Source organism: Ambystoma mexicanum, chromosome 2q (assembly GCF_040938575.1).
Source record: "Ambystoma mexicanum isolate Mex_15411 chromosome 2q, UKY_AmexF1_1, whole genome shotgun sequence".
In the NCBI taxonomy this organism is placed as follows: domain Eukaryota; kingdom Metazoa; phylum Chordata; class Amphibia; order Caudata; family Ambystomatidae; genus Ambystoma; species Ambystoma mexicanum.
In genome coordinates, this window is record NC_090924.1 from 106,985,550 (window position 1) to 107,013,398 (window position 27,849).

A 27,849-nucleotide genomic window follows, 5' to 3' on the forward strand; every position below is an offset into this window, starting at 1 on the left:
CTTGACTCTCATGACTCTTCAGGAGCTTTCTGCAACCTATGCGACTCGTTCTTGCTCCATTCTACCCTCTGGTCTGACGCACACTGCTGGCCACACCTTGGATGCTCGAGTCTCCACAGACATCCCTCTCTCTACTCCTCTCACTACCACACTGTCATGGACTGATCAATCTCTTTTCTCCTCTCACTTGAGCTTTCCTCTCCTTTAGCACTGTCAAATCCTGCACTGCCTTTGCCTCCACCTACTCTCGTCCTCCTACTCTTGCGGCTGACTCCCACCCTGATACAGCCCTCTCTAACTTTCACCTTTCCATCTTCAATACTCTCTACATCCTTGCCCCTGTTATGAGGATCCGACTGAAGCCTGCCAAAAAGTGCAACTCTTGGTACGACTCTGACCTGGCTGACCTTAAGCACAAGTGCAGGGCAGCGGAAATGGGGATTGTGAACAGGCTGAAAACTCAAGACAGCAGCAGAAAGAACCTCGGACAGAGGTTCAGAAGTCGGGACTACCGCAGAGAGAGCCTCGAACGGAGGTCCCAACGGCAGTGAAAGGTTAAGGAGGGGAGTGCGAGGACGAAGGCTCGCGGGCGGGTCTCAAGGCAGGCGGCGTGGAAGGAAACCCGGAAGTCTCTGGAGCGAGGAGGGGATATACGAGGTTGTGGAAAAAGGGGACCCTGAAGTAGAAAACCCGAAAGAAAGGGAAACACAAAAACAGTGTGCCTGGCTTCTGTTTTTCCACAGCGAGACAGAGAAAAAAAAATAACAAGCATGCAATAACTGTCACTGAACAGAAGGAAACGGGTGACGGTATATTTTCGGTACCCGCTTCCATATTCCGCTTGGTCCCACAAAACGTACCTATCTCCCCTTCCAGCAGTGCTCGAGTAAGTCAAAGACCCCAGGTTGCCTGGGGGTAGCAACAGCTCGTGTTTCTCCAGTCTTGACGGGAGAGGCACCATGGCAGTCTTCAAACAGAGAGGAAGGGGGCGGGCCTTGGAAAAAAAAGAAAAGCAGGCCAGACCCTTACTGATTGGCTCAAACCCTCCACAGCCCCTATATAAACTGGAAAACATTGACAGACTGTGTGTGTTTCGTCCAATCTCTTGCAGAACGGCAGAGCAGAGGGGGAGAGAGAGCCACACCGGAGACGCCCTGGGCGTACGAGGACTAACTTGCAGACTCCGCTGATTCACCCCTACAGCAGAGGGAACAGAAGACTGAATTGAAGTCCCTGACAGAGATCATGCTCATTGGGACCCTTGCTCCCGCTTTCCGATTTTCACTCTGGCCAGCCACCCTTGGTCCTGCGCCTTCACCCACTAGTGAGGCAAAGCATCCGGGGGTCATCTTCGACTCTACTCTCTCCTTCTCTTCTCACATATCGGACATGTCCAAAAGCCCCACTACCAGCTACACCTCCTCAGAGGTATTCTATCTTTTCTCACCTTCCCCCGGAAGCTCACTGTCTCCAGAGCCCTGGTTCTCTCCAGACTGGATTACTGCAACAGTCTCTCCCTCAATCTTCCTACTTCTACTCTCCGACCTCTTCAACTTATCCAGAACAGAACTGCAATACTTATCCTTGGCTTCAGGCCCAGTGACTGCATCTCTCTGGCACTGAAATCCCTCCACTGGCTCCCTGTGTCTGCAAAGATCAAGTTCAAGTCCCTCAGCATAGTCCACAAGGCTTTCTCAGGCCGCAACCCTTACTGTCTACAACGCTCTTTTCCTAAACACTCTCCTTCCAGAGCCCTCAGCTCGGCCTCCTCCAACTCTCTGTGGGTGAACTTTTTTTCCAAACATAGATTTGGGGTAGATTCTTATCCACTGCAGAGGCCTGCCTCTGGAACAGCCTACCTGCCTCTCTCCGTCTTGAGTAGAACCTCCTTAAGTTCCGGAAACTCCTCAAGACCTTCCTCTCTCTTGCTAACCTCCTTTCTCTTCTATCCTGCTTCCCTCCTTCGTTCTCTTCCCCAACCTGCTCAGTCCGCTGACTGGTCGCCTGGTGCATCTCCAGAGCCTCACCGGTCCCAGACTACCCCGCCAGCCCTGCACTTGCCTCCGGGCCTCCCCACTCTGCCTGCACTACTGCACTTGGAATACGTTCCATGAGAGTGGCAACCACTCTGCACTTAACCCTGGCCCCTGCTTGACTGGGTGTACTTGTCTCCCTCCCCCTCCCCCTTCCTGTCTGTGCACTTGCCCGACTTTGAATGTACTAGGCTTAGCAGGTTTGTCTGTCCTTTCCTCATCTGTCCCCCCTCCCTAGCTTGGTTGTGCCTGAAATTTTTATCCATAAGTGCACTGATGACCAACCTTTTTTGTCTTTGTATGTCCTCCATCCCCATCTCTCCACCCTTTTTTCTCATGCACTTATTTCAGTAGAAATGGCCTAGTATGCTTGTTATTGTTATTTAGATAATTCGGAATCTTCAAGGCCTAAGAATGACGACTAGATCTCCTTGTTCCCTTCCCGCCTTCAAGTGCTTTGAAGCGCTTCACTTGTGGATAAGCGCTTTACAGATTTACAATTACTATCCAGCGGCACAGCTGCAGAACATTCGGTAATGGTTGCGGGACAGGAGGTCCAAGAGAAAATCTGGTTGCGGATGGACAGAACGGTGCTAGGTAGACCCCTACAAGAAGTATTATGGTGTCATAAACATGATCGGCCTGCTAATATGTATAGAAGCACAATTACAGCTTTGAAGGGGATGTGTGGGATACAGTGGTACGGCAGTCGTTATCACTACATTTCCCTCCCCATTTCAACTCCTTTTTCGCAATCCTCATTTCACACCGGGATTGGAACAGGGAGCGTTTAGGCGTTGGGAGGAAGCGGGTTACCTAAAGATGGGTGATATGGTGGAGGGTCAAGAGATGAAGACATTCCAACACTGTAAACAGTTATTCTCTATATGTGAAGATGAGCGGTTTAGGTATGTAAAGTTGCAATATTGGCTACTTGCCATAGAAAATAAACACTTAGCAATAAGGGACCTTACCCCCTTTGAAAAGTATTTGATTACAAATTCAGACGACAGACATATGGATGGTGCGTTATATAAGTTGATTGGGGATGTCCCAGGGCAACCAAATTGCGGGTACAAGATCAATAGGAAAAGGTTTTAAGTAGTCCTATAACGGAACAGCAATGGCAGGATGTCTGGAAGGGGATTCCAAAACTCATGAGGGCACTCTGAAATGTGGTTCACAGTAATGGTGCAATAGCATCTGACACCTGAGAAACTGCATAGTTTTTATCCAAACATCTCAGGGGAATGTTGGCGGGATGCAACGTTACTGGAACAGGGGGACACATATGGTGGGAGTGCCCAATTCTGAAACCATATTGGAATGGAGTAAATGCAGCAATTATATATTTGGGTCCCAGATACATAGAGACATTGGGGAAGCAATGTTTGGTGTGGGTGATGTTCTGGACTTCTTATCAACGAGATTCCAACGAAACGCATACATGATTCTAAGCGTAGCAGCTTTGTCCCTCATTGCTCAAAAATGGAAACAGTCTTCGCCACCCACAGAACAAGAATGGATAATGACAATTTGGCACTATGTCTCATTGGGAATAGGTGACGTATGTGGTTCAGGGGGATCAGAGGAAGTTTAAGGAGGATTGGGATTTGGTATTGGACTTCCTCCACAATGCCTTTCGAGTGAATTGGTGTCCGCAAAGAATTAGCTTATTAGATTTGTTCTGTTGGCTGAATATGGCTGAGGAGTGATGGTTGGACGCTGAACAATGTATGGCAGCTGTCTGGGGAAGGGGGGACGGTGGGGGAGAGGGCTGTTAGGGTTGGTGGTGGGGTTGTTAATGCTTATAAATGAAACTTCCAGTAAAAACATGTTTAAAAAGAAAATGCCCACTTCAAAATCTTATCTAGAGCACTGATTATAATCGTGTTTAGCACCAAGGCTTCCTTTACCTGAATCACAAATTATCATGCAGGAGGCTTTTTAGAGTATTTCTTTAAGCAACAAGGAACACCAGCACCCGTGTTTTGGGCAGATCATTCTGGTAGGCGTGTGGTAGCCCAATGTAGTGGGGCAAGAGCTGGGAAACGGAGGAGAATTTGTAAGGAATTCGCTTTTTTCCTCCTTCAGTTAGTACTTTTCATAGCAGGTGGGCATCCCTGGTCCCCAGATCCCTCCTATTCGACAACCTCAAAAGTGGCATCTAATATGACTTTGTCACACAAGCCACATTTCTTTGCAGCATAATCACCTATATATGATTTGGCAATCAATTCAATAGCATGCGACTCTACACCAGATTCCATGCCCAGGAATAAAGCCAATGTATGTGTTTTATCTGTGGTCGCATACCACCATCTTCCCTGCCGCTCTTTTGTTCTGCCAAGGGAGATAAAAATGGTCTCCCTTGGGCTAAGGCTTTCTTATCCTTTCTCAACTTCTAGCGTAACTGAAATAATCTAGTTTTAGTTTTGAAACTACTCTTCAGCTCCCATCCAAACAATAATCTTGTTCAAAGCGAAAGCACTATAGTAATAACACAACACAACATAGAAACAACACAACATTATCAACAGTATCAAATCGGAAGTTAAAGACAGACCATCTTCCTGATGTAAAATATAATGTTGGGAGGGATAGAAAGGATGACGTTAAAGGTTTTCCCTCTGTTCGAACTCTTGGGGCCAAAAAGATTCTGTGTCCTGCTCCCATGTCGGAGAAGCATTATTTTATGTAAGTACCTTTTTTCCTGCACTCATTACTGGGGGAGGAGACTGTCATTTTAAAATAATTATAAATACATTCAAGACCTTGTTAGTCACCTGGGAAGACTCACTTTGGAACTTATTATAATACATGCAAACAGTTTGCTTATCAAAAAAGTTTACTTACAGGTCTAGCTCTAGGGAAAAAGCTGATTTGGAATTAACCTGGCAACATCTGTGTGTATGAGCTTTTTTGAAAGAATTCCTCTTAGACCATTTACAGACAGATTGGCCTACCTTTAGTAAAGAAAATAATAGATTTCTTCCAGGTTAATGGATTGAGTGATAATTCTTTTTTTTCTCCTTTATCTCACAGCGGAAATGGAATTGATGTCAGACATCTAACATACAATTGGTATTCTGGCCTCTGCCATTATCGCCTTCTTACTCATCTGCCAGAGGACTGTGCAAGAATCTCTTCATCTTATCATCGAACATTCTGTAGCACTCTAGATTTTAATGTTGTTTGATCTTTTACGGATTTGCGTCTTGTTTCTCTTCTTTTATTCATGACTGCGCCTGGAGATCGATCTGACTTCTATTAAAAACTCTTTCCAAAACTACTAAGAAAGCTATTGCCTGATTTGGGTTTCCAGAAGTTCAATCACTGAGATAAATCAAGAATGTCTGACTTTTAGGACCACTAAGACCCAAAGGATTTTGCGATGGAGTTTTTCACGCTGGCATCAGCTGCTGCTTTACTGTGGACTCTGTTGAGCTACGCCGCCTCTCAGAACCTGATTAAGAATTCCAGGGACCAAAAGACAGAACACCAACTGCTTATTAATGAGATCAATGCAGATAATCCAGGACTGGACACTTCTGAGTTTGTGGAACTCTTTCACACTAGTGGCCAGAAAGTTCCCTTAGATGGGTACTGTGTTGTATTTTACAATGGCAAGGTTAATTCAGCCTACAAAGTGTTGAATCTCAATGGTTTTTTTACAGATGAAAGAGGATTCTTCCTTGTTGGGTCATCTTCTGTCACTCCTAGTCCATCTATTGTTTTAGCTCCCAATACCATTCAAAATGGACCCGATGCTATTGCCCTGTATTATGGGAGGGGTACCTGTCGAGATAACATGAGGGTGACCAACGAGGGGTTGGTGGATGCCTTGGTTCACAAATCCAAAGACACAGACAAGGCAGATGTTTTACTCAGTGTTCTGACTCCGGGTAAGGAAGCTTTCTTGGAGGATCCACTCTTCAGGACTACAGATGAGTCAATTGAGCGCTGTCTTGGTGCAGATTCCGAGTGGACATTCCAGGTTTCAACACCATCGCCTGGCCAAGAAAACCATTGTGGCTCCTCTCCTACATGGAACTCTTCATTGGCTGTAGTAATAAGTGAGATCAGCACTGTGTCCTCACCAGGGGACTTTGAGTTTGTTGAGCTTCAAGGGCCTCCTACGTTCCATTTGGAGGGCCTAGTTTTGGTGCTGATTGATGGAAAGACGAAACAGGTCTACTTCTCCCTAGATATTCAAGGCATGACTTCCCCAGACGGACTGTTTCTAATTGGACCAGCACATCCAAAAGTGGCAGGTAAGACTTCTATCTAGGGTTAAGCATATTTACTGTAATTTGCTGGTGAGCGCAGGGCTTCATACGCATACCTTTCTGTTTTACTCCCTAAAATTAGCCAAAACACTCAACAGAAATGTAGAAAAGGGATGCATGTGACTGACCCTTCATGCTACGTGCACTGTTCATGCGATGTGCTCAAAGCAGTGACATTAGCAGCGCCTACCACAAAGAGTATAGTGTTTCTGGTGTGAAAACTACCTATTTGATAAAATTGCTTCTTTTAATTACTGTGAATAGATGGTGACAAAGAATGTTTGCTTTACAAGAAAAATGCAACTTTGGCAAAACTAAAATGTCTTTTTACTTGCCTAAAAATACACCAATCTGGACACTGGAATAAGAACTATGGCCCTCATTACGAGTATGGCAGTAGTTCAGCGGTTATTCGCCCAATTTACGCCAACTAGAATTAACGTTGCTGCCACTATATGGGGATTTCGGCGGTATTACCTCCAGCAGTAATTCTGCCGATTTTGCTGGTTTTTCAACGGTAAGGTGGATGATTTATCTCCAGCGCTGTGCACTATGCTGGAGGCAAATCCTCCACTTCAAGGCCAAACTCAGGATTTAGCAGAGTGGTAAAAGTGGTAACTCAATTACGACCCCTGTTTTGCCACTCTGCCATAACTCGCAATATTTCGTCCCAACCACTCCAAATAGTACAATGTTCTTGCCTCAAATAATTTTTTTAAAATATATTTTTATTATCATTTAGCAAATAATCATTTTTATAAACCTACAACATGGACCTCCTGCTCCCCCCCAAACACCTCCCCCCGACTCCCCTTCCCCTCTTTACCCATCTCCCCCCTCTCCCTTCCCCGGGTAGAGACAACATAGCATTTTTCTCTGTCCATCAGGCTACACATTCTTACTTACATAATATTCAGTATCCTTATATTATGTGGACACCATTGTAATACAAAGTTACCATTGACAACGTCCAGGACCATTGCCCATTCTTGTCGAAATATTTCCTGTTCCCCTTGAAGATTATATGTCATCCACTCCAAAGCAATGAACCCCCACAATTTAATTAACCAATCTCTTGCTCCAGTTGTTTTTTCTGTTTCCAAGTGCTTGCGATAACCAACCATGCAGCTATTACCATTAATATAAATGCTTTACTTTGAATTTTGGTAGGTAAACCATTTTTCGGATCGAACAACCCACACAACCATTCTTTAGGTGACCATAATATTGGCGAGGAAACCATTTTCGTAATCTGATTTGGAACCTCTTCCCAAAACCTCTCCAATTTTGGGCACTTCCACCATATATGCCACCAGTCACCCTTCCCTCCACATTCTCTCCAATATCCCTCTGTGGAGGTCGAAACATTTTATGTAATTTTTCATGTGTGAAATTCAATGTACATAACCCTATACCAAGCTTCCCTAATCTGAATAGACCATGTTCATTTAGGGATATTCCTCCATAGGTGTTCCAATAACTATTCGGAAGTCCTATTGCCAGAGTCTTTTCCCATTTGCACATGTACCCCAAGCCTGTCCCTTTCCCTCTTCTATACATTTTGAATAAAGTTTTGACCCCATTTGTTTATGTCACGCCGCGCGCTCGCTCGCGGGCGTCGGCGCCACTTACCTGGGTTCCTGGTCCACGGCCGCAGCAGTCTCCTCCTTCATGGAGGCTGTACCCGCGGTGGCGACTCTCTTCACGCCGACCCGCGGTTCGGATGGGCGCCGTGGACGCCGCCATCTTGCGAGGATCTGCGCATGCGCGGATCGTCAGTATTCGACGTCCCGCGCATGCGCAGCATCGGAACATGCGTTCCAAGCCTCGTTTTGACCCCGGACCATAAATAGGCATCGCATACACAGGGACAACGCGTCTCAACGCGGTTGTTACTGTGTATGCGCTGCTGGAGCCTGGTGCTAGGTTTTCAGCCCTCCAGTTTCCAGGTCTGCCTTTCCTGCTCAGTCCTGCCTTTACTCCTTACTCCTTCTTGCTTCTGGTCCTCCTACCCTTTCTTCCCCTATCTTCGTTACTAGCCAGCCCCTGGTTCAGGGTGGAGGAGGTTTCGTCTGGGTTCCTAGTAGTAGTGGGGACCCCTGTCAGTACTGCTTCTTCTTGCAGTTTGCTTTCCTTTGCCTGTCTTGTGCCCTGCCGGTACCTGTGCCTTACTGCCTTGGAAGTTCCTGAGTTCCTCTCCGTTTTCATCGGTGATTTCATCAAGCCTTCTCAGCCAGTGGAAACACTGTCCCGACGTCACGCTAATCCTGAGAAGTGCCACCCGTGGCGTTGGGAGTTGGTTCAGTGCCATCCTGTCATATACCGTCAGGAGGGGATTGGGCTAATTCCTCGCGTTACTCTTTCATCGGCTATCAAGACTTCGACAGACTGGCAACCTCAACTCCACGGTCTACAGGAAAAAGAGGTAAACCACGATCCCGTGAAGATACGTTTAACAGATTGAGACGCCTTAACCCCAGTTCCGACATGGACGACATACAGGAACTACGTGAAGAAATGCGTGCCATGCGTCTTGAAATGACCACTCTCCGCCAGGAGAACAACACCCTCAGACAGGCATTGGATCGGTGTTTGGCTAGTCCCGCACAACCTGTCACACCGTCAGAGAACTCCATGGCTTACACGACTCCGATGAAGTATGATGGTGATCCGCGTCGAGTGGCTGAGTTCTGTACTCATTGTCGGATCCATTTCCAGTTCAGATCAATTCATTTTGCTCAAGACAAGGCCAAGATCGGGTACATCCTTGGCAATCTGACCGGCAATGCACTCGCCTGGGCAGCACCTCTAGTCTCTACTAACAGTCCTCTGTTGAGTGATTTCACTGCCTTTGAGAAAGCCTTTTTGGACGTCTTTAAACCACCCAATTTGGCAGCCATGGCTCAGAATCAATTAATGGAGATCAAGCAAGGGTCAGATGACATAATCCGCTACATCAGTCGGTTTCGACAATTAGCAACTGATTCACAATGGCCTGAAATTACTCAAAAAACCTTGTTTCGTCGGGGATTACGAGAGGAGTACAAGGATGAATTACTGCACATTCCGGAGCCAGAAACATTGCCTGCTTTGGTGGAACAAGTCTTACGCATTGACCACAGGTTGACCGAACGACGGAGTGAACGCCGCAGGTCTGCCAGGTATCAATCGATTCCTCTTGCACAGAACCCCGGACCAGCTGTTTCTACTGAAGTAGGTCCAGAACCCATGCAGTTGGGTGCCGTCCGTGGTCCGTTGTCCGAGACCGAAAAGAAAAGAAGACGACAGAAGAATTTGTGCCTGTATTGCGGTGGTTCTGACCACTTTTTAGGCACCTGTCCGCTGCGCCCGTTGAAGAAACAGGAAAACTAACAGGCCCGTTGTTTGAGGCGAAGGCAGCAACGGGCCGCCCTTCTGATTCCGTCCTTCCTCCCATGAACTCAGTACCTTTGTTGGTCCTGAAAATCGGTGTTGCCTGGCTTGGAAAATGTGTGCAGACCTGGGCCCTTTTGGATTGCGGAGCATCCGGCAACTACATCGATGCTTCATTTGCGATTGCCAAGGGGATCCGTTTACATAACAAGGAACGACCTACAGTGGTTGAGGTGATCGATGGGTCTACTTTGTCTTCGGGTCCTGTTTGCCAACACTCTGATCCCTTGTGGCTCTCTGTAGAAGGGCATCTCGAACGTATCTCCTTGGACGTCATCAAATCCCCCTCATTTCCGGTGGTTCTGGGGTTACCATGGTTGTTGTATCACAATCCCCAGGTCGACTGGACCGCTCGCTCTTTGATGTTTACTTCGACACGTTGCCCTAGTGATTGCGTAATCCATGAAACCTTTCCTGCAGTTATGGAGTCCCTCAATCCTGCTGACGTGTCTACTCGTCTATGTGCCACTCAATCGGTACCTCATGAATATGCTGACTACCACAAGGCGTTCTCCAAGCCTGAGGACATACCATTACCACCTCATCGGTACTTTGATTGTTCCATTGACATTCTGCCTGGTGCGATCATTCCCCACGGCAAGATTTATTCGTTGACTCAACTCGAGAAAGGCATCCTAAAGGAGTACATTACGGATTGCCTGAACAAAGGCTACATTATACCCTCCAAATCCCCTGCGGGATTCCCGTTATTCTTCGTCAAAAAGAAAGAGGGCACTTTGCGCCCTTGTATCGACTATCGTCAATTAAACGAAATCACGAGGAAAGACAGGTACCCGTTACCACTCATCCGGGACATCATCGAATCTCTGAAATCAGCACAGATCTTCACCAAACTGGATCTAAGAGGGGCCTATCACTTGGTGCGGATTAAGAATGGAGATGAGTGGAAGACGGCCTTCAAAACGCCTATTGGTCACTTCGAATACAGGGTGATGCCGTTTGGACTCTGCAATGCCCCGGCAGTCTTTCAACGGTTCATGGACGATGTCTTTTCTGACCTTATTGGGATTTCTGTCTGGGTTTACCTTGACGACATATTGGTTTTTTCTGACTCTCGTACTGCACACGTAGTGCATGTTCAGGAAGTCCTCCGGAGGTTAATACACAACGGCCTGTATGCCAAAATCGAAAAATGTCAATTTCATAAGGAAAGCATGGAGTTTCTGGGTTATGTGATCAGCAACACAGGAGTACAGATGGATCCCGCAAAACTGCAAGCTATACAAGAATGGAAACCACCACATGGCGTGAAGTCGCTTCAAAGGTTCTTGGGCTTTGCCAACTTTTATCGGCGTTTCATCCCACGCTTTTCTAAACTGGCCAACAGTCTAACCCGCCTGACCAGTACCAAGGTGCCGTTTATTTGGGACACGCAGGCCGAGGAGGCATTCCTGGAATTAAAGAAATCTTTCATGTCGGCTCCTGTTCTTAGACACCCAGATGATGAAAAACCATTTGTGGTTGAGACAGACGCTTCTGACTACGCAATCGGTGCGGTCTTACTACAGCAAGATGCAGTCACAGGAACAGAGCACCCGGTGGCATATTACTCAAGGAAATTGTCAGTGAGCGAGAGAAACTATGCAGTGATAGAAAAGGAACTACTGGCAATAAAAGCTGCCTTCGAGGAATGGAGACATCACTTGCTGGGTGGGAGGTACTCGGTGGTGGTTCGCACAGATCACCGCAATCTACAGTTCCTGCGCTCTTTGCAATGCAGAACTTCCCGTCATGCTCGTTGGGCCTTTTTCTTTTCACAGTTTGATTTCACTGTCAAGTACATTCCTTGTTCCCAGAACACGAAGGCTGATGCCTTGTCTCGTTCTTTGGAAAATAACGTTGAAGGTGTCAATGAACCGGAACCTTTGATTGCATCCAAACATTTTCTATTGATGCTGACTCCCCGGCTCCAACAGTTTGTTGAGGCCACACGTACGGATCCCACAAGAGCACAGATACTACAACGTGCCGACATTAAGGAACGTGACGGCTTGTTGTTCTTCAAGAATCGTCTGTACGTTCCCACATTGGAACTCCAGAAAATCATTCTACAGAATTGCCATGATTCCGTCGTTTGCGGTCACCGTGGAGTCCGCACAACACAAGAACTGGTTGCACGACAGTACTGGTGGCCTGGATGGGCTACACTGGTAAAGCAATTCGTGGACTCCTGTCCTGTATGTGCCCAGACCAAGATTCCTCGCAAAAGGCCAATTGGCCTTCTGAAACCCACGCCTACGCCTCCGTACCCTTGGCATACCATCGCCACGGATTTCATCGTTGACCTGCCCTTGTCCGGTGGATTTACCTGTATAATGGGGGTGGTGGATTGTTTCACCAAGACGGCTCATTTCTTGCCCTTTCCTAAGCTGCCCACTGCATCTCAGATGGCACGATGTTTTCTACATGAGGTGTATCGCCTTCATGGTCTTCCGGAGAAGATCTTGTCAGATCGGGGGTCTCAATACATCTCTTCCTTTTGGGGTCAACTGTGTCGGCATTTGGACATTCAGCGACCCCTGAGTTCCGGCTATCATCCGCAGACTAATGGACAGACTGAACGTACCAATCAGACCCTTGAGCAATACCTACGTTGTTATGCCAATGCTACCCAAGACAACTGGTCGGAATGGTTGGACACCGCGGAAGCAGCTTACAACAACGCTGTTCATTCCGCTACTGGACTCAGCCCCTTTTATTGCTCTACTGGTCTTCATCCTCGCCTGCTGCCTATTCATCCAACGTATTCCAGCACCGTTCCTTCCGCAGATGCCCTGGTGTCCCTGATCCGCGATCAACATCGTCTGGCGGCCAGTACCTTGGCAGCGGCACAAGCACATATGAAGGAGCAGGCTGACAAGAGACGGAGCCCGGAGCCTGTCCTTCATGTTGGGGACATGGTTTGGCTATCCTCCAAGAATCTACCGGTACGCAACTTACCTGTGAAACTAGCCCCCCGCTTTTTTGGTCCCTTCCGCGTCTCTGAGCGTATTTCCTCTGTTGCCTTTCGTTTGTCTTTGCCTCGCTCTTGGAGGATCCATCCTGTCTTTCATGTTTCCCTTTTAAAGCCCTATGTGCCCGATGTTATGGGTCGTGCCTGTTCCCGTCCTGCCCCGCTACTGGTTCGGGGGGTCCCTGAATTTGAGGTGCAGGAGATTTGTGATTCACGAATACGGCGCGGTGTTCTGCAGTTCCTGGTCAGCTGGAAGGGTTATCCAGCTTGTGACCGCACTTGGGAACCGCGCTCCTTCGTGCATGCACCGCGCCTGGTTCGGGATTTCTATCTCCGCTTTCCTTGGAAACCCGGTGCTCCGGGGTTGTCCGGGAGGGGGTATGGTGTCACGCCGCGCGCTCGCTCGCGGGCGTCGGCGCCACTTACCTGGGTTCCTGGTCCACGGCCGCAGCAGTCTCCTCCTTCATGGAGGCTGTACCCGCGGTGGCGACTCTCTTCACGCCGACCCACGGTTCGGATGGGCGCCGTGGACGCCGCCATCTTGCGAGGATCTGCGCATGCGCGGATCGTCAGTATTCGACGTCCCGCGCATGCGCAGCATCGGAACATGCGTTCCAAGCCTCGTTTTGACCCCGGACCATAAATAGGCATCGCATACACAGGGACAACGCGTCTCAACGCGGTTGTTACTGTGTATGCGCTGCTGGAGCCTGGTGCTAGGTTTTCAGCCCTCCAGTTTCCAGGTCTGCCTTTCCTGCTCAGTCCTGCCTTTACTCCTTACTCCTTCTTGCTTCTGGTCCTCCTACCCTTTCTTCCCCTATCTTCGTTACTAGCCAGCCCCTGGTTCAGGGTGGAGGAGGTTTCGTCTGGGTTCCTAGTAGTAGTGGGGACCCCTGTCAGTACTGCTTCTTCTTGCAGTTTGCTTTCCTTTGCCTGTCTTGTGCCCTGCCGGTACCTGTGCCTTACTGCCTTGGAAGTTCCTGAGTTCCTCTCCGTTTTCATCGGTGATTTCATCAAGCCTTCTCAGCCAGTGGAAACACTGTCCCGACGTCACGCTAATCCTGAGAAGTGCCACCCGTGGCGTTGGGAGTTGGTTCAGTGCCATCCTGTCATATACCGTCAGGAGGGGATTGGGCTAATTCCTCGCGTTACTCTTTCATCGGCTATCAAGACTTCGACAGACTGGCAACCTCAACTCCACGGTCTACAGGAAAAAGAGGTAAACCACGATCCCGTGAAGATACGTTTAACAGTTTATTCCCAGCATGTGTGGTTATGAATTTTTCAAACATAGTGAGCTCTCTCCCCGCCGCTTCTAGCCCCCCAGACCTAGCTAACCAATGTCTTAGTTGGTAGTACTCCAACCTATCTTTTTCCGAGAGACACAATAATTGCTAGCATTCCTCAAACGAAAAATTGTTCCCCCCCCCATGCGTAATGTCACGCATCTTAGTGCAGCCGACATCCTGCCACTGTTTCAATGCTCCTTGCATCATCCCAGACTTAAATTGAGGGTTCCCAAATAGTGAGGTAAATGGTGATGGGCGTGTAGATAAAGCTCCTTTATATAATAGACGATGCCATATATCAAAAGCAACTGCAAGTATCTGGCTAGTCTGCATATTCCTTGGCCTATCTTGTCTGTTTAGCCACAGTACACCTTCCAATGGGGACCCTACCACTGCTCTATCCATTTTAATCCAAGATTTCTTAGTATCCCCCGTGAACCATTCCCGGAGTACTCGGAGCGGTGCAGCCTCATAATATAATTCAAAATTCGGTAGGCTCACTTCCCCACTCTACCTGGGTGCCATTAAAATTTGATAAGCAATTCTCTGAGTTTTATTACGTCACAAAAATCTTCTAATCTCTTTATTTAGCAACTTGAAGTAGGATAGAGGAACTTTAACCGGGAGAGCTTGAAATGTATAAAGTAACCTCGGCAGGGTTTTAATAAAGGGAATTTTGCCTAGCCGTGAAATATGAAATTTGCTGCGGAATCCATTTCTCTAAGTCTTCCATCACCTTCTGCAATAATTGCGAATAATTGCTGTCAAACAACAGAGGCACTTTCTTTGTTAATTCCTAAATATCGAATATAGCTATTCACAACTTTAAACGGTGAATAAGCAGACAGTCTCCTTCTGAAGCCTAGATAAACCTAGTTCCAATAGCTCAGATTTCCCCATATTAACCTTAAGGCCTGAAACTCTCTCTACATCCCCCAATACTTCCAACAATGCAGGTATCGATCGTTATAGTTCCATCAGCGTCAGTAGCATACCTTCTGCAAAGGCTGCAAACTTATGATCCTCACCCCCAAATGTGACTACTCTTATATCTTTACTTGCTCTAATTTTAGTTAAAAATGGTTCCAGATAAATAGCATACAAGACTGGCGAAAGCGAACACTCCTATTGGGTTCCCCAAGCCACTTTTATACTACGAGACACTTGATTATTGATCGCCAGTCGTATCGTGGGAGTTTGATAATTAGCTCGCACTATCTGAATAAACTGAGCCCACATACCCATCTGTTCCATCGCTAAAAATAAAAAGGGCATTTCAACACTATCAAACGCCTTTTTGGTATCAAGGGACACTGGAACTGCAAGATTCTGCTTTATATTAACTTTTTCAATTAAGTGGGAGACTCTCCTGATGTTATCCGAGGTCCGTCTACCTAATATGAACCCCGATTGATCCATATGTATCAATTCAGGCAGGCGCTGCGCTAATCTCCTTGTCAAGATAAACAGCTTAGCATCAATATTTAACAGGGTGATGGGTCTGTATGACCCACATTTCGTCTGATCTTTCCCAGGCTTACCAAGTCCAACCACCACCTTCGCTTCCAACATAGTTGGTGTGACAGCCCCTTTAGTACCTATGGTATTGAATAATTGCTTTCATTTCGGTAGCAACTGCCTTGCATATTTCTTACAAAAAGCAGCCGGAAACCCATCTGGGCCCGGTGCTTTGTTAGTTGGTAAAACCATTATGGCCTCCATCACCTCCTCCTCACTTATTTACCCTATCTAAGTTATCCCTATCCTCCGTTGTAATTTTAGTCATATTTATCTCCTCCATATAACGTATCCCTCAACAATCAGGGTGGCTAGACACATATAATATTTCATAAAATTCTCAGTTATGTCCTCTGTCCTGGTAACTATTGACCCATCAGACCGTGTTCAATTTCGCCGCCTCGATCCCCTTCAACTGTCGGGCCAACAGTTTATCTGCTTTATTAGCCTGGACATAATATCTTTGCTTAGGTAGAAGCAAGAATCGCTCTGCTTTCCGGGTCCTCCGCATATTCAGTTTACTATTCAACTCCTTCATTTTAGTGGACAAGGCTCTCGTTCTTTGTTTTACCATGGCCAATTGGGTATCCCGCACTTGAGACTCCAGATCCCTTTCCAACTTGGCCCTCTGTTTCTCCCGCCGAACTTTAGGTGCTATCGCGTATCACTGCTTTAAAAGCATCCCAAGTTCCCTCCGGCGAAACCGACTGATTATCATTAATAGAGAAATACTCTTATTTCCTCGGGCCACATTCCCCTATCATTAAACTGAACCATTAGAGGGGTATGATCCGACAGAACTATCAATCCCATTTCTATTTATTTCACCATTAGTCTGGCCGATACCCGTACATAATCAATTCTTGAAAGGGATTGATATATGTGTGAAAAACAAATATATCCTTTTCATCCTCCCTCTTCATACGCAAAGTTATATTTTCGAAACTTCTCTTTGACGTCCGTGAGGGTTGAACTGTTCTTTCCCTCCACCTCTACTCCTATCTATTTTAGGATCCCAAGCTATATTAAAATCTCCCGTGAATATTATTTCCCTGCTTGCAAAATCTTCCAGTTTGCTAACAACTACCTGTAAAAATGTCCCCTGTCCTGTGTTAGGCGCATATACTGTTGCTAAAGTGATTAATGTATGTTCCATTTGCAACAGCATAAAAAGATATCTTCCCTCCTTATCCGCTGCGTATCGCACCACTGATGCCTTTAAATTATCTCTAATTCCTATCATCACCACCAAGGTCTTCCCACCTGCGTTTGATTGGTATAATCTAGAGAACGAATGTGGCTTCCAAACAAGTTTATCCCTCTACCTAATGTGTGTTTCCTATAGCATGATAATATGGAACACTTTCCCTTTTCAGTATGGCTTCTGCCTTTTTACACTTCACTGGGGAATTTAACTCTCTGACATTATGAGATAAAACCTTGAATGTGTACTTAATTGAAGCATTCACTATCTAAATCAAATAATACCCCTATAAAAATATTTACCACATCCATTTGTACTCTGCCCCCCCCTTTAACCTCCACCCCCTTCCCCAACTTATCCCCCCGAAACCATCCCAGGCCCTGGCCTCTGTTCCTATGATATCCCCAGGAGACAACCCCCAGCAAAGGCCCGGAATACACCTGCAGTTGCCTCCACCGGAAAGTATCCTACCACCTCCCTTGGATTCCAAGACATCCCCCGCCAGCCTTCCGTTCCGGCCTTCCCTTAAGCAATCAATAGTGTTCAACCCCGACCTTATCTTTCTGCAAAATACATTACTTCTGTTACTTATTTCCTTCATCCCTCTTTTCAGCCTCTGCCCTGCCCCTTCCCATCAGATTCACTCTTCGTCCACCCTTCTTCCCCCGTTACCAATGACCAGTTCCATTGTTGTATTCCCTGTTGAGCGAAGGGGCCAGCCCGTCGCTCGCCATGTCCCTCCTCTTCCTCGATGTTCAGCAATTCCAGTCCTTCTGCACTCGTAGTTACATGGTGTTGTAGTCCCTCCAAAGTAAATAGCAACCCAAATGGAAATGTCCATTTGTACGGGATCTGTATCGTCACCAAAGTGTGCATTAGTTGACTCATATCTCTTCGCTTCTGAAGTGTCACAGCCGCCAAGTCTTGGTACAGCTGAATTTGCAGCCCATTTATTTTAATATCTCCTTCTACTCTGGCTGCCTGTAGAATACTCTCTTCGGTCAAAGAGGATATCAGTTCTTCACGTAGCGATGTGAATTGTTACTGAAAATTATCTGCCAGTCTCACTTCCATTTCTCTTAAACATTCTTTGAGGTCTTCTTTACTAAGTGCCGTTTCAGGGACTTCCAGAGTATCCCTTTTCTCGCCTTCCACAGTATCTTACTTGGTATGTCCTATTCCCGTATCCCCACTCTGTTTCCAACACCTCACCAGTTGACCTTCCTGTTTAGCATGAGTTTGCCTCCTTTTAATCCAAGAACCCTTGTCTTTAGGTTTTGGCATTAGGATTAAGTAAGATGTCTTCACTGACTCTCTGTATTTGTATGTGTCCCTCGCTGCCGATTCTTGCTAATTTTATTGGAGAGAGTTTAATGCCCCAGCTTTGCATAGGTTGACTACTCTTGTGTCCACAATCGGTTCCTTTTAGCTGCTGTCCGGCCAACTGACTGCAACTATGGTCTTATATAGAGGGAAGAATTGCCACCGGTAGTTGTTCCTTGTCGTCTGACCAGTTGGCTTCAACTGAAGTCTTTTTAGAGGAGAGAATGCTCTCAGTACCCCAGGTGAATCTACATCGTGCAAGCAATACTGCTATCAGCAAAGACCAGTAACAGGGTATCTTAACAAAATGTAGCATTTGAAGCACTCTATGCCCATATATTTATGCTGCCAGAACCAGTCTACCACATCTTCTCATTACCAGTCACAGAGATCTTGCATTACATTAAATGCACCATGTAGCGATGGGGATAATTTTATATTTTCCTGGACATACACCTTATAATTGCAACTCACCATCCAAAGGATTTGGCATCACTCCGTGTGGAACACAGGCCGGTCTACAGTAGCTCCTCCTCTAACCACTGTAGCAGTGATGCGATAACCTCACGGGACAAAGTTTGCATCAGCCAAGACCCAATGCTGCCAGTCTGGGCTATACCATTTATGTGCTCCCCTTCACCACTCTCTGGGGAGTACACCTTCTCGCCTTTGCAGCCCCCCACGGCCCGTGTTATATGGCCGTATTTAAGCAGCGCCAGTGTCCCTGAGTAATGACCCAGTGGTGTTACTACCACATTAACAGGAGAAGGCCTCTGTCCTATGTTGGGGGCAGATTTTTTTAAGTGATTTAGGACACCCCCACGGGATCAATCGTTTCTTTCCTCTTCACTTACTTCACAACTTGGAGGTATTCCGTGCCGTATCTCACCCGTGTCACCACCAATTGCTTCCTCACAGTGTTCCACCTTAAAGCGGCCTCCAGTAGGTGCGACTTTCACTGCACGCAGATCCACCTTCTCCTGCAGCTCCGTCCCTCATTACCCTGCGGATGTGTCACCAGGATTCCTTCTTGTCGAGTTTCATTGAGCACAGATCTGCCTTCTTCTGGAGCTCCGTCCCTCAATCCCTGCTGCCGTGTCACCAGGATTTCTTCTCATATTTCAGATCAGCTGCTAGTCTCATATTTCCTCCCACAGCGACAATCGGCCCAGTCAGATCCGCCACAGGCAGCGTTGTCGGGCAACGCCCAGTTTCTCTCTTGTCAGTGAATTCCTCCTCTGAAGGGGAAAGGGGGCTATCATCTCTTCGGGTCTCCTCCTGTCCCTCGCTCCCTTTTGTAAAGACTGGTAGGGGTTGTCTGTACTTCCGCTCTCTATATGGTAGAGGAGAGGCACAGAGGACCCCAGCCAAGATTCTCTATTATTGGTAACGTAGTCGAGCAATCAAGGCCTAGCTTCTCAGGAGGTGATGCGGGCTGGTTCTTAAGTACAGTGTAGTCCCCGAACCCCCACAAAGGAATGTCCACACACTGTATTACTGAAAACACAGTCTTTATATAATTAATATTCAAAGGTATGTACACGATCACAATAACGCACTTTGTACTCGGAAATCAACAATGATAAATATATACAATTCTAAAGTGGTACCACCAATGTTATCAAATCTCATTAAAGTGCATCAACTGTACGGTTAAAATGTCACACAGATCAATAACGAGGAAACCAGCAATAGAGGTAGGAAGGAACGTAAGGTGGTTGGAACAATAGGCAGAATTCTGACCCCTACCCTTGGGCACAGTTCTGTGTGGAGATCCCCACACCTGGGCAACCTGTAAATAAAGATATATAGCACAAGCCCAGTCCATATGTTCAATAGTCTTATTTCCTCCTACTAATGTTTTACCCCCCCAATGTACCTGGTGGAGTCGAGTTCTTCGAAGATGCGTCGACCGATCCTTCTTGAGTGACTCCCTTTAAAGCAGGAGCCACGCATCGTCGAGAGGCGTCGAGGAACTTGGCGTTCGGTGTTGGGGAATCGACGGCCCTTCTTGAGTGCCCTCCCTTTAAGGCAGGAGTCACGGGTCGTCGAACGTCCGACGGAGAACAGGTTGAACTACGGCAGTGAAGTGGCAGCTTCGTTCCTAGCGGTGCTCGTCGAAGACGGAGCGTTGGCGTCCTGCAAGGAAGAGGCGTGCGGGGCAACTCGGTGACGATAGTTCTGGACCGCAAAGAGATGATGAAAAACTGTGGCCCAGCAAGGGCGTTGAGTCGTTGGCGTCTCTGTGGTCGTTAGGTGGCGGGAAACCCACCGGCGGATGCTCCTCGGCTCGTCGACGGTCGGGCCTTCTCCAGCGGGATAATGCGGGCGACGATGCAGACGAGAGCGTCCGATGATCAATTGAAGTTCTTAGGCAAACGGGAGCACGGCGGCTCCGGTCGGTGACGGCGGTCGTCGACAGTGGCAGACAACAGTCTGGGTGCTTCTCTTTGGGATTCCACGGCAGTCCCCGTCTCGGGTCGGCAGCCTGTCGAAGGTCTGTCTACCAGGGAGCTTTGGCAAAGATCAGCTGGTGCATGATGGTCCCTCGTAGCTCGGGAAGAGGGCGCCTTACCAGGTCCTCTCCGGGTCAGTCCTTGGAGACACAGCAGCTTTCAGATTGTGAAGGAGAGCAACAGCAATTATTCTCGTCCAGCAGGGCTTCAAGGTCAAGCTTCATGTTACTCCAGTTACTCGTCGTAGTGGAATTCAGCTTCTGAACACGATTCCTAGCAGTGAGAGGTCCCCAGATATACTGTTGATCTCCCATTCATTCCGCTGGGTCATACTCAAGCATCCAATCACAGCGAAGGGCATTCATGCAGGCAGGCAGCCAATCAGGCACACGAGGTATTCAGGCCATTCACTTCTCTCCAGACACTCACAACAAGTTATGTGTATTGGGACAAGTACCAAGCCATTCAACACTCCCAACTTGCATTCATACCGGTTTCAGGCAGGGCTGTCTCAGTCTTTGTCTCTCATGCCAGAAACCAGACAGCCACAACAAGAGGTGCATATTGGTCACACACTCCCTTCACCCAGGTCCCACCCACAGGAGGTACCCACAACATACAGTCATTGGGAAGGCTCCAGCTAGACTGGCCCAGCCTTCACAACAACACCAAATATGGCACTTCCACCCAACAGCCAGTCAGGGGGAAGGGACAGAGTCAGCGCTTCCCAGGACTTTGGGAAAACAAGGTAATAGGTAATAGAAAGCAAGAGGCCACAGGGGCCATTTTGTTTTCCATCAGGAATCAACTGATCCCAATGGCAGGGCCAGGGTATCCCAAAATGGAGGATACTCAGTGCACCTGTCAAATTCAGCATGGAGCTGCCACCAGCCCATACCCTGCTCTGCGGGTCACCCACAGGTGCCCAAAAACATACACTAGGGGCACAGGGTTGTACCCCCACCCATGGGTGCCATAAGGGTATCCCACGGGTCCGTTCACCAAACCAAAAGAGAGAGAGCTGCACCGCCAGGAGTCCCACATGAACTCCTGCACGGAAAACACGACAGAACACACGAAAAAGGCAGTAAAGGACAAGGATACGGAGGCCCTGTCCCTCCGATGCATTTCCAGCATCACACCTTTGCACTCCTTTCTGATTGCCCAACCCAGCTCCTAACCGAAGCGGGAGGGCATCTTTCTACATGGGCCGGAGCAGAGCTAAGGACCGTACGTCCCTACTCACTGGTGGCCATCTTGGAATCCTTGCCTCAAATTCTTATCAGGGGCCCTAAGGGAACAATTTTGGGATCTTAAATTCTGATTTGGTGTGACGGTAATGTAATACTTGGTTTCCTTTTTAGCCATGGTGCCAAAGACTCAGTTACAAACACATTTTCTTTTAAATCTCTGTTCTTATTTTGTTCTATGCCCATGTGTTCAATGGCTCTGCTTCTCAACACTTCTCTCCACCCGGCTCCCAAGAAACTACATTTCTATAATAAGTAGACACTCTCCTTCCTGCCTTTAGTATGGGAATCTGACAGTAAATTACGAGTGAGAGGGAAATGTGAGGAACACATCAGCTCTGTAGATGAGCTGCCACGGTTCACCAGTTTAGTGCAGTGAAAATTGCAGAGTTGTCAACTTAATCGCAAGCTGGTATTTGTAGTTTTGCCTATTTTCGTTATAAATATGACTACACGTCCCAGAATGCAAACAAAAAAGCAGGATTGGATGGCCTACACCTATATGATATGGGTCTAGTTGACCGCTCTATCATGGCCTTTGTAAGCAAGAGCGCCATTCCAGAACTGACACTGGAAAGATGTTTTCTCTTCTTCCGTAACTTCTTTTTGCACATGCTTGTCCAGTTGCCCTTTGTGTGGCCCACAAGTGGTGAGAGGGACATGTAATGTTGCAATTCTTATAGCGCGCACGTACACCCAAGGATATCTTGGCGCTAGGATACTAAGGACAACACCACAGCGCTGGCTTAAAAGAGGAACGTTTTAAGGCATCAACGCAATTGAAGATGGTTCTCCAAGCTACGTAGAGTTGCCGGGAGGTCATTCCAAAGAGTTCCTGCTGCAAAAGAGAAAGTCCGACCTAACCTGCGTCAGCCAAATTTTAGGGATAACCACAAGGTTGGCCATCCTCGACCGCATTGTCGGCCCGGAATATAGGGCGAGAATTTGTCCTGAAGATATTCTGAACCTTGATGATAGTACGCCTGGTGCACCAGGCAGAGGGCCTTGAACTTGATCCTCTTGGCCACAGGAAACCAATGGTGGGAGCGCAGGAAAGGGGTGATATGGGTTCCTTAGGGAGACTCCGTGGCAACCGTCGCGCCATATTCTGCAAATGCTGCATCCTCTGAACAAGAGTTTTCGGTTGAGCCAGGTAAAGAGCATTGCAATAATCGATGCTACTGGTGATCAATGATGTCACTACCTACGGGCGTAGGGTAGCCGGTAAGAATGTCAATATCTTCCGAAGTACCTCCAGGGAATAAAAGCCCATCTTGCCGACCGCACTCACATGTGCCGACATTGACAGAGAGGAAGAAAGGTAGACACCCAGGTTCTTCACCATTGACACTGGGATGGGAGGATCCCCTAGAGCACACAGCCAGAAAGTGGGACCCTTAGTAGAAGAACCCACCACCAGAAGTGCTGATATGGGTTCCATAGGGAGACCCCGTGGCAGCCATCACTGCCATATTCTGCAAATGCGGCATTCTCTTAACACGACCTTTCAGCTTAAGCCAGTTGCTATCCATCCATCTTTTCACAGCCACTAAAACGTGCAAACACCTCAGTCTGGTCCTGATCTAACCTGATCAGAATTTGGGTATCGTCGGCATAGGTATCTGTAGCGCGAGAGTGGATGAGAGCAACCTGAGGCTGGACGTAGATGTTAAAAAGCATTTGGAACAAGGCAGAGCCTTGGGTAACACCAAAGGAAAGGAGTGAGAAGTAGATAGAAAAGAAGGTAGAGAAAGTGACTGGCTCCGATCAGATCGGAAGGAGGAAAACCAGTCTAAGATGGTTCCCGTGAGGCCTGCCGCTGCTAGGAGCGAAAGGAGGATGGAGTGGTTGACCATGTCGAAAGCCGCAGTTAGATCAAGCAATATCAGGACTCCCACTCCACCTCGATCAACTAGCATGGTTAGATCATCAAGCACCAACACCATGACACTCTCAATACCTCGTCCCAGGTGGAAACCTGACTGAAAAGTATCGAGGGTAATGCTATATGAGCAAAAAGGAGACCACTTTTTTGTTAGGGGCTTGTGGGATGTGGTCTGTAATACATAAGCAGCACAGGAGTGTCCCAAAACAAGCTACCTATTGATGTCACAAGTGTAGGCAGGAAATTTAGATTAACATGAGGCACCTATAGGTCAAAATCTTGTGTAGCAACAAATATCACAAGATATGCACAATAGGCAGATTTTTGCAAAAATATATATATTTTTTCTCGTTTTATTATTTTAATGTATGCTAAAAAGCAAGGACCACCGAAGAGTCCAGTTATTTAAAAAGACAATATATCACAACATACGACAATCAGTTGAACACTATACAAAAACATTCAAATATTAGCAATTGTCAAAGTTCATTTAGGTGGTGTTAGTAAAACAAAGTGACTTCCAATAGCAGGCATTTGTTTATAATTACGCACAAAGCCCCCATTGGGAAAGTGTCGACAGAAGTGACTCTGTTTCCAGCCTTATATACGTCAAACCGCAAGATGATATGCGTAAGCTTGTTGTCGCATGGACGTCTAGTCATCCAACTAAGGCTTTCGTCAGGACACCCAAAAGACAACTGGTGTTTGATGTCATGTATTTCACAAGGAATGCTTTATGTTAGCCAGTGTCTCTTCATATTTCCTCAAAACCGACGCTCCAAGAAGTATGGGGGCGGTGTCTATTTTTACTGCAACGGATGTGTCCATAGTGACAAAGGAATGCATCAAATGTCAGCCGGCACCATATCGAGCTTCACCTTCCTGCTAAGCCTGTGGGGCTATGTGTTCCCAGATGTGTTTTTTCGTGGGTACACTTAGAAAATGCTTCTTGTTACCAAATTGTTGTTACCACCGGGAGGGGGCTTTTGGGACTCCTTGCCAGGCAATGCACTATCCACAGAGGCAGGTAACAAAGAGGATGGTGCACGCTTCATGTGACTAGAGTGGATCCAATATTTGTGGCTGCTGCACTTCAAAGCAGTCTGAGTGGTTAGCAGCACCTGCGCTGGGCCTTACCACCTGGGTTGCAACCCAGATGTTCTCTGAAAGTTCTTTGTGTAGATACCCAGTCATCTACCTGGATGTCATCTTCTGGCCCCTCCAATGGTGTTGGTAGACATTCAGCAACCTGTTTGCAGAGAATCAACATGTTTTAGCTAACTCTTTACATTAATCGATTAACAGCGGGTATGGCACATGTTTAAATATCTTTGGATTATGCACGCCTCATACATTTGCAGGATGGCCCATGATTACTTCGTACAGAGACAATCCAACACCTGAGTGCACTAATTCCATTACAGTATTACCAAAATGCACTCTATTGTTGCTCCACATAGTGTGAGGCAGTCCAAATCGGGTAAATACTCCTTTGCAAATATTTTAGCAGTATTTAATGTAGTACTGTCTTTTAAGGGAATGCTTCTATCCATTTGCTAAACATGCATACTATCTCTAGCTCATCATTTCTCCTTGACAGGGAGGCAATTTAATAAACCCTATTTGTAACGCTCCAAAGGGAAGTTCAGGTGGCGAAACTGTCTCCCTCACTCTTCCCAATGTTATAGGACGCACATATAAACAGTTTTTACAAAAAGCAACCGTGGCTGATCTTAGTTTAGTGTTACTCCACACTGTAGTGAACAACTTGCACATTCCCTCTGCACCTACATGAGACGGGCCATGAGCATAGGACAACATTAAAGGTAAATATATATGTGGTAATTTCCATTTTCCCTCATATTGCGTGTCTATCCAACAACCATCTACATATTTCCCAGTCTGTTTCCATTCCTCTAATTTGTGGGCTTCGGCCTCAGACTGAATAGTTTGTACTGTCTCAAGGGTATTAACAAATATGATATTCTCTGGCTGCATCATGTGTGTTATATACATAAGAGATACAGGGGATTGTGTCGTTGCCTTCGCAATTTAGTCAGCAAAAGCATTACCTTTTCCCACATCATTTACAACAGCCTTGTGTGCGATGTATTTGATGATGGCCAGTTTCTTTGGCAGTATCAGTGCATACAATAATTTCAAAATCAATGTACCATGCTCTATTTTAGTCCCATGGTAAGTTAAAAATCCTCTCTCAGCCCATAAGCGGCCAAAGTTGTAAGATACTCCAAATGCATATTGACTGTCAGTATAAACATTAACTACAAGACAGGAGCTCAGCTCATAAACTCTGGTGAGGGCAATCAGTTCAGCTGCTTGTGCTGAGTGCTGAGATATCCTACAAGCCTCAACAATGTTTTTTAAGGTTGTAATGGCATATGCTGCTGTGGTAGTATCATCTGGTAATTTAAAACACGAGCCATCTACACATAATGTACCATTAGGTTTATTAATCAGAGTATCCCCCAAATCTATCCCTTGGTTTGATTATCAGTTATTAATACACAATCATGCATTACTTTTCATTCATCCGATGGGAGGGGTAGTAAGGTGGCAGGATTTAGAGTGTTACAAAGTCGTATGGCAATGTATGGAGCCAATAATGTCAGCTCATATCTAGTTAACCTGGCATTTGTCAGGTGCTGTGTTTTAGTTTGGCTCAATAAAATATCAATAGCATGTGGCACAGACAATGTAACTTGGTGTCCCAGTAGTATGGCATCGGCTTGCTTCATTGAAATGGCTGCAGCCGCTACACCCCTTAAACAATTTGGAAGTGCTTTTGCCACTGGGTCCAATGTAGAAGAAAAATATGTACGTGGTCTGCTGCCACCTTGCTGTTGAGTTAGTACAGACAATGCACAGCCCTGCTTTTCATGCACAAACAATGTAAATGGTTTAGTATAATCAGAAGTGCCCAAAGCAGGTGAATTACACAATGCAGATTTTAAAACATCAAAACTCTCTTGCTGAGCAGCAGTCCATGGAACTGGAGTGCTACCCGTTCTAACAGTGGTTTTGCTAAAAGCGAAAACTGGGAATCCACTGCCTGCAAAATGAAATCATCCCTAAAAACCTTCTGACATCTTTCTGTATGATGGGAACAGGCATTTTCATTATATCCTCTTTGCGCCTAGGGTGTAATCTACACTCTCCTTTTGACAATAAATGTCCTAAATAGGTGACCTGGGTTTTACAGAACTGTTGTTTTTTTAGGGACAATTTATGTCCCAGTGGTGCTAAAAATTGTAATAACAGTACAGTGCAATTCATGCATTGCTCTTGGGTATCTGCAGCTATTAACAAATCATCAACGTATTGGAGCAGTATGGTATTTGCAGTCAGTGTAAACATGTTGTTAGAGTGTCCATAATTAAGGGTGTCCCTAATTACACTCACACCAAAATAAATCCACCCTCTAGGGAAATAAGGCCAAGAGTCTATCTTGTAAGGGTAACAAGTTTAATCTTAAAAAAATGAGGATGGTAGCAAAGGACTCTGCTTCCTGAACGGTCTTCTCCTGTCCCTCATCTGTTCCTTTCTCCTGCCACAGTGATGCCGGGCATAGGATTATATAGCGCTGTATTGCTGTATCATTACTGGATACAGGCCAAGGCTCTATCCTAAACCGTCCTGCTTCCATACAAGGGATGCTCCCAAGCCTTCCTTTCTCCATTGTCAGCTGTTTCTGTCAGACCATGCTGCTCTACAGCCTATGCAAGAATGCACTATAGTTCATGCTTTCCTTAATTCTGCTTTCTATGGTCATTTTATACATAAAATGTTATACATGAGAACATTTTCCATTCATTCTCTCCATAGTTCACTCATTCTATTCATGTTTATCTAAGCCCTGTAGGTTCCCCCCACTTTTATACTGACATGTCCCATTTCTGCATTTTGTGCACCAAGCATGCAATTCCCCTATTCTTAGTCTGCATGGGCTCTTTGACAGACAGTAGACAGCCGGTGAGTGTATTTGTGCTAGTGCTTGGCACTAGTGACAAACCACTGCATGAGCCCTGCAATCCATTTTTAGCACATGCCACATTTCTTCTGGGATGGAGCTAGGCTCCTCAATAGCATTTAAGATTTTACATTTGCCTAGGAGCTTCTGTTACAAATGCATTCAGCTAATGGTTAATTGCGCCTTATTTAAACAATAATTGCCTTCT

General features: G+C 46.6%; 1 protein-coding gene across 2 annotated transcripts in view; it reads left to right on the forward strand.

Annotated features, from left to right (window-relative positions):
* Window positions 1–27,849, forward strand: part of LOC138569198 (uncharacterized) — a 694,078-nt gene that overhangs the window by 53,112 nt on the left and 613,117 nt on the right. The window contains exon 2 of one of the 2 annotated variants that reach the window (XM_069646958.1): window positions 5,079–6,307. The exons of the other annotated variant lie outside the window; for it this stretch is intronic. Coding sequence (XP_069503059.1) covers window positions 5,428–6,307 — 880 coding nt within the window. The 5' untranslated portion in view covers window positions 5,079–5,427. The remainder of the gene's footprint in view (window positions 1–5,078; window positions 6,308–27,849) is intronic. 2 annotated transcript variants of the gene reach the window in all.